General features: G+C 36.2%; 1 protein-coding gene across 1 annotated transcript; it reads right to left on the bottom strand.

Moving 5' to 3' along the window:
• Window positions 1–3,608: 3,608 nt before the first annotated feature.
• LOC144548856 (putative disease resistance protein RGA3) lies at window positions 3,609–6,955 on the bottom strand. The gene is made up of 2 exons (XM_078297569.1): window positions 6,587–6,955; window positions 3,609–6,329 (listed from the first exon to the last, which is right to left on the bottom strand). The coding sequence occupies exons 1-2, from the start codon at window positions 6,953–6,955 to the stop codon at window positions 3,609–3,611; spliced, it is 3,090 nt and encodes a 1,029-aa protein (XP_078153695.1).
• Window positions 6,956–7,708: the final 753 nt, after the last annotated feature.

Here is a 7,708-nt window from a genome sequence, read left to right as displayed (position 1 = left end):
CGTTTAAGAAAGTTGCTTTTAATACGAAGCTAAATATATTTTTTAGAGTGCAAAAAATGTATCATATATTGTATTAAGCACGCACGCACAATAGACAAATGCAAAATTTATATATAATATGCATATAGAAAAATAAAATTAACGCTTGTAAATAACATGACATATATATGTCTATTGATAAAGAGACATGACAAAATTGGCTCCAGCAATCAAAATGATCTGCCTTCTTTTTTTTTTTATTTTTTTTATTCGTAGACTATTGACACAATGTTTTTTTTTTTTTCATATGTAGTATATCATTTTTTTCATTGCTAATATCTCAAGTTTAAGCTCCAAATAATATTACTAATATTAAATTCATTCTAAACTGCATGCTTTCTGCGTTTATAAAAATACATATAAATGTGAGTAGAACTAGGATGTCCAGTACTTCATCAACAAATTGGGAACCTAACTTCAGAATCTATTAAAATGACTTCAAATTACGAATCAAAATTATTGAAACTGATTTACTTCACGAGTAATGTGTTTACATGTCAAATTTATAAATTTATTTAGTACAAAGTAAAATATTTACAAGTAATATATTTTTAATACGTTCATTTTTCATTTTATTTTGATCGTTGATTATGGCAACCTGGTAGAGACCCAGCTTATTCAGAGCGGCATCTATATATCTTTCCATTATACTTCATGACAATGCGATGCGTATTAACTTATAATTATCCTAAATAATGGCTGTAACAAATCAAACATCACATTTAGATATATAAAACAATTAATTAGTTGAAATAATCCAGAATAAAATATTTCTATTTGTAATAATACCTGATTACAGTAAACAAACATAACTTACATTATAATCAGATCCTAAAATACCCTAAATTAAATTTGTACTACTTTAATCTAAATTCAAACTAAATTATTCTAAATTATTCTAAATTGGCATGTAGCATGTAATTAACGTGCGTTGATCCATTAATTAATACTGGGCTACAACGGCCCATAAGGCCGAGCCCACCTGTTCCTCTCAGATTATTAATTGCTGGGCCAGCTCTATGAATTAAGCATAGTAGGAAATATCGGTATTGGTATCGGGATCGGTCACGGCCAATACCGATACGTATCGGACCAGTATCGGACCAGTATCAGCCAATACGGCTCAGGCTCTTTAACACACTATCGCGAGTATCGGACCAGTATCGGATCGGTCACGGCCGATACCGATACGTATTGGCCGATACGGATCAGTATCGGCCGATATTTCCTACTATGGAATTAAGTCCTTCCATGAATTATAACTAATTAATTCCTTGTTTCAAGCTGTCATGCAGGGATTGGACCCGCGAGCTATGGGAGAAGACGATCCGCGAGGTGGAATACATATCACACCATCTGGGGCTGCTTCAGCCAACGCACCGGGCTCCTCTAGCTGCTCGAGTATGCCCAGTTTCTCTACATGAAGAACCCTACCAGGCTCGGCTCCTCTCGTGATGGCGGCAATAGTGGTGTACCCATTCGGAGTCTATTATTACTGATTACAGGTACGCACACTGACACACACCCATTCAGCAATAGTGGTGTACCCAAACTGACACACACACACACACAGACACTACTTGTTAAAGTCATTGATCATATTTTTTTATTAAAAATCAGTCGCTAAAGGACACAAAGAGACAGGGATCTATTGGTCTCTAAAAGGAGCATCAATGACTGACAAAATTGGTCTATAAAAGGAGTATCAACAACCAGAGTGACATCATTCAGCGACCAGCGACGTCATCATCTAGTATCAGTGACCATAGCTTCTGTGACCAGGCCATCTATGACCAAAAGTGGTCGCTGATACCCAGCTGCGACCGGCGCAGTTATTATCAGTGACCGAATCGCCGGTCACTGATACCCATTTTTGCTGTAGTGTTTTATGGTACTGATTCAATTTGCTCTACTTATATCCTGTTATTGTTGTTGCAAAACATAAAAATATATCACAAATCATAAACATGCAAGAAATGACCAAACTAATAATATGAAGACTACAATACTATAGATACACAATAAAACAACATAAATTCATGTTGCCGCCTTGGCAGAATAGTAGGGTGTCAAGTGTCTCAATGTACTATAGAGCTGCAGTGGACCTCGGGAGCACGTCGATATTTATCGACAAGGATAGCATAATCTGCTACATCCCAATTCCCCACTCATGAACTGAATCCAGCTTGGCGGCACCATGTCGTCAGCCTCTGTTGGTATGCTGGGCTCAGGGGAGTTTGTAATTTTGTATCGTCTCAGGTACCCGCATAAGTGGGGTCCACAACTTTATGGTTAAGATTTACTTACAGCCGGACCAAACTCAATCCGGTGCCTATTTAAAAATATGGGGTCCGCTTAAAGATTCATACGAGGTTCAAAGAACAGTCTGAATTTAGTAATTAGATGTGCGGTACTGGAGGTGATCAGGATTCAAGCTCAGGGTTCGGTATGTCGTAGGCCGGATCAACGCCTAAACCTTAATGGAGCTTATAGCTCCAATCGTCATTGTCCCCTCTAGTATTCCTATGGCTTGGAAATTTAAAATATAGAAATAGAATATAATAATTAGCATACACTTATACCCTTAATTAAATGACAATCATAAATACTGTCATCTTAATACCTTTAACTGATAAGCCCCAGAGAGCTGACGTCCTCCAATGCCACTGTCATTTTGTCAACAACTAGATGAAATGTCGATGTGTCCAGCTCGACCTCTCAACCAGGACGGTGATCAATGACATGTCAATAGGACAATCATTGATTCTGGCAAGCTGGCAGAGATCCAGCTTCTTCAAAGCGCCAGTTTAACTTTATCACAGTGCAATGCGTGTTGACTCATAATATTGCACTTGGCTGGAAATTAAAGATCATGTATATAAATCAAAAGGAATTAATTAATCAAAAGGAATTAATTAATCGAAAGAATTCAAAGAAAATATTTTTATTTGTAATACTACCTGATTGGAGATGTGCAATGATCTGTGGTGCTCAAACTAAATTACATTAATTATGATCAGATCCTAAAATACACTAAATTAAATTGTACTACTTTAATCCAAATTCAAACTAAATTAAACTAAATTATTCTAAATTGACATGTAATTAACCTGCGTCAATTAATTGTTACTGGGGTACAACAACCCATAAGGCCTGGCCCACCTGGTTCTCTCAAATTATTAATTCCTGGGCTCTATAAGGTCCTTGTAACAGGCCTTCAATTAATTATATAACTAATTTCTTGTTTCTCCTCCCATCTCTAGCGGAGCTTTTGATCGCACACATCCCAATGCAACACAAATCTTATTACCTGCAACGGGCCAAAATTGTCCCATCTTAAACTGAGCTTTTGATCGCACGCATCTCCATGCAACACGGATCTTATTACCTGCAACAAGCAAAAATTGGCCAAAGAAAAAAGTTGGTTGTTGCCTTAATCATTTTCAAGAGGACAAGAATTGAAGAAAAGAAGTATAGAAAAGTTATACAAAAATCGATGAAAATGAGTCCCAAATTCTTTCAATATATTAAAAATCATATTATAAATTGAATAGTAAAATTCATTTCAATCAAGGGTCTTCGAGGGGATACCTCAATGTTCTTCCGGACGAAAGAAGGACATCAGGGCAACCGCAACGGAGAACACATATGGAGCAAGGCCCATTTGAAATCAACCCATTAGGAAAAACACGAAGCAAATCACAGTTTCTGATTTCCAATCTTGTAAGTGATAAAATGGTCTCCCCATCAATATATGGCTTCTCAGGAGAGGAAGCACCAAAATGGTCATTTATTGTTAGTGATTGTAGGGCCTTACATGAACAAATTTCCAACTCAGCCAACATATCCAAATGCCCTAGTCCGGTAATCAACTCTAGGTGGTCACACTCTAAAATATGCAATGCTCTAAGCTGGGAGGACAGCTGCCCCAGTTGCAGAACTTGAATACCAGAACATGAAACAATGGTGAGGTGCTTGAGAGTGTGGAGATTGCCAAATGGAAGAGACTGAATACTGATACAACATTCTAACAAGAGTTGTTGAATTGACTGCAAGGAAAATGGATCCTTCATCCATTTTGGTAATCTGGCACAAGGATACCATCTTAGTAAAAGTTTCTTGAGGTTAGGATGTGGTTGGAGACATTCTAACAAGGAAAAATCTAGATCGTCTGCACCAACTAACCTGCCCTCACAAGTTTCTGGTATGAGGCTTAATATCAGCTCTGATTTTGTATTGTTATTTTCAGAATTCCAGCATAAATCCAAAGTTTCAAGTCTGCACTTATTTCTCAAGTTAGCACTCTTGGCATCTAATAAATTGATCATATTCTCTAATCCAGCAATGGAGAGTTTTCCTTCAAGGTCCTTCATATCCTTCAACCAAGATAAAGTTGTAGTTCTCAACCCTGCTCTCATTGTCTTTATTGCCGGAAAAGTAACAAGACCATGAGGGCCATAATCAAGTAATTTATTACTTTTGATAACTAATCTCAGTAAATTTCTAAGTGAACAAACTGATTTAGGTAACTCCTGAATTGTTCCAGATCGAACAGATAGAAACTGTAAGTTTGCAAGATCACCAATATTTTCAGGTAGATATTCAAGGAAAAAACAATTAAGAATTAAAGCCTTCAGGTTGTAAAGGAGGCCAATGGATAATGATAATATTTTAAGACTTGAAGAAGTAATACTAAGATAAGCAAGATGTTTCAACTTAGAAATGGAGTGAGGAATCACTGTCAGACCATACCCTTTCAATTCCAATACCCTGAGAGCTTCAAATTTTGTGAGGTTACATATGACCAGTTGCCAACATTTCTTATGATATTCTGACAACATATGGCCTTTGTTTATACAATAATGGTGCTCCAAATCTTCGATGTAATTGTTTATACAATACCGGTGCTCTAAATCTCCGATGCAACCTCTCAGATCTGTAGAAAGAGTTTTTAAACCAATCAGATTATGTCGGTTTTGTTGGAGCATTTGATTTACATATCCCAAGAAACCTCTTGCATATAAATGGTATGCTTCTCGTGGAACATTTTCCTCTTGAATATCAAGTGGATGATTGATCTCCACTGAATAATGTTCATTCTCAGAAATAAGTCGAGCTAGGTCATGAATTATATCGTGCAACTTACAGAATTCTGAAGATCGACCTGAATAATTATCAAGGAATGACCTCTCTTTTAACTCCTCGTAATATTCAATACCAACTTGTATGATTCCCAGATTGCCCCTGGACACGACGTAGCCATGAGAGATCCATAACTCTATCAAATGCATCTTTTTTAATAAGTGATCTTTTGGATACATTGAACAAATCAAAAAACACGGCTTAAGGTGGGCAGGTAGATGAGCATAGCTGATTTGAAGTGCTGGGAATATATCATTTGATGGATTGGATTCCCAAAGATCACTTTCTAGAATCTCCCTCCAACTCTTTTCATATGTTTCATGCCTAAGGAGGCTTGCAATCGATTTCACGGCTAGTGGCAACCCACCACATTTTCTCATAATCTCCCTTCCCATGTCTATCAAGTTTGTTGGCACATTGTCACTTGTACTACTAAATGCATAATGTTGAAACAACTGCCAACATGAACTTTCAGGCAAGTTACTTGGCCTAAAAAGCTTTTTTGTTTGCATGACTTTTGCAACCTTATTATTTCTTGTTGTCACGAGAATTATGACCCATTTTGCTTCTTCAAAACAAACCCAAAACAACTCCCAAAGGCCTTGGTTCTCGTTCCACACATCATCTAAAATAAGAAATATTGTTTTATCCTTCACAATTTTTGAAAGCTCTTCTTGTAATGGGCTCAACTCACTCACGCCATTATTTATTTTGGTGGAGAGTGATTCAATGGTTGCTTTGATGAGCCTACCGACATCAAATTCTTCAGACACACATACCCACCCAAATAAATCAAAGCATTTGGAAACCCTTGGATCTTTGTAGACGAGTTGGGCAATAGTGGTTTTTCCAAGGCCACCTTTGCCAACAATTGAAATGACCGAAAAGGACTTCTTTTTTCTTTGTTTCTTTTTTTCAGATAGTAAGAAATTAATGATTTCCCTTATTTCAACATCTCTACCAAAAATGCTCGCCTCATCCACCATGTGACCTGCTGGGACTCTTCTTAATGTGTTTGGACGCCTCACCCCATCACTCTCCCTTAATTGGAGAGCCTCACGATCCTTCGCTATGTCATCAAATCGACTTCTTATTTTGTTAAGCCGATCTACCATATCATCAGGAATTGGAACAATATACTCAACGGACTGTCCAAAAGAAATGAATTACATTAGTATGGCAAAATTTAAATTTTGTTAACTATAAATGATAATTGAGAGATCAAGTGACTACTCTGATGTATGATTTGGAAGGCTTTGAAATTAAAACAAGCTACCACTATATTGGATGCCAATTCAGATAAAAGAAAAGAAAATGAAAATTCAAGCATTGCCCATTTGCTTTCAGTACCACAAAATACTAGCATAAGTAATGTGATTTTAATATTTATACACAAGGTACAAACCTCTATCTGTTTTCCCTTGTGATATCTGGATGCTTCAGAAGCCTGTCTTGCCTCTACTTGAACACGTGTGACCTCATAACGATATTCGCTAAGCACATCCTCAGCATCATAAGCAACCTTCTTGAGCTCCTTGAGCCAGAGGTTGACGGAGCGGTCTGTGATCTCCCTCTCCTCAGCATCGTACATCGTGGCCTTGATCCACTTCAGAGTTCGCATCAGCCTCTCCAAATCCTCCTTAGCAGAACGAGCACGTCTTTGATGTGAGTTACTTGAATTTGATGAAGAGGATGGAGCCTGAGCAGAGGCTCTAAATGAAGGGAGCAAATAGGTAGATAGAGAGAGCAGAGAGGTTATCAAATTCCCTGCCATTTGACACAGAAAAAGTGTGTGACTCTGCGTATGCTCTGTTTTTTAGATCTGAATTGTGAAAATGAGAAATGAGAGGGAGGAAAGAACAACACCGATCTTCAGATCTGAGGGGTAAGTTAAAGTCAACGTTATGTGTAGAGGCTTTGTTTTCCTAATCAAAACCTCTCAAGTTTTCCAAGTATATATTATAAATTTGAAGGTATACCTACACGGATGGCGACAATAAGCAATGCATGTCTCCTATTAGATGAACTTAAGTAGCATTTCTAATTCCCCCTTGAAATTTAGGCTCATTTCTAATTCCATGTAAAATATGACTTATGAATTATGTCATTATTCGGATAGTACTTAAAATAGTACGTGAAATATGAGAGGATAATATTTCAATAGTAAAAAAAAAAAAATATGTTATTCAAATAGTACATAAAATAGTGCAAACTTTAATATTTAGTAGAATGAAACATTATTTGATAAACTATTAGTTGGAATAATACTGTATTGTATAATAAAAACAGTAACGGCAAGTATTATCAACAACAACAACAAAAATAATAATCATAATAATAATAATAATAATAATAATAATAATAATAATAATAATAATAATAATAATAATATTTTAAAATATAGAGGCTTCCATTAATTCCGCCATGTATATTTTCATATTTAAATAATGGGTAATATATTCTTACTTCCATTTTATTTTCGACAAACTTAATTTATTAGTAATTACCATGAATATAAAAATCAATT

Source organism: Carex rostrata, chromosome 34, assembly GCF_964058835.1.
Source record: "Carex rostrata chromosome 34, lpCarRost1.2, whole genome shotgun sequence".
In the NCBI taxonomy this organism is placed as follows: Eukaryota; Viridiplantae; Streptophyta; class Magnoliopsida; order Poales; family Cyperaceae; genus Carex; species Carex rostrata.
This window is presented reverse-complemented; position numbering and strand designations above follow the sequence as displayed.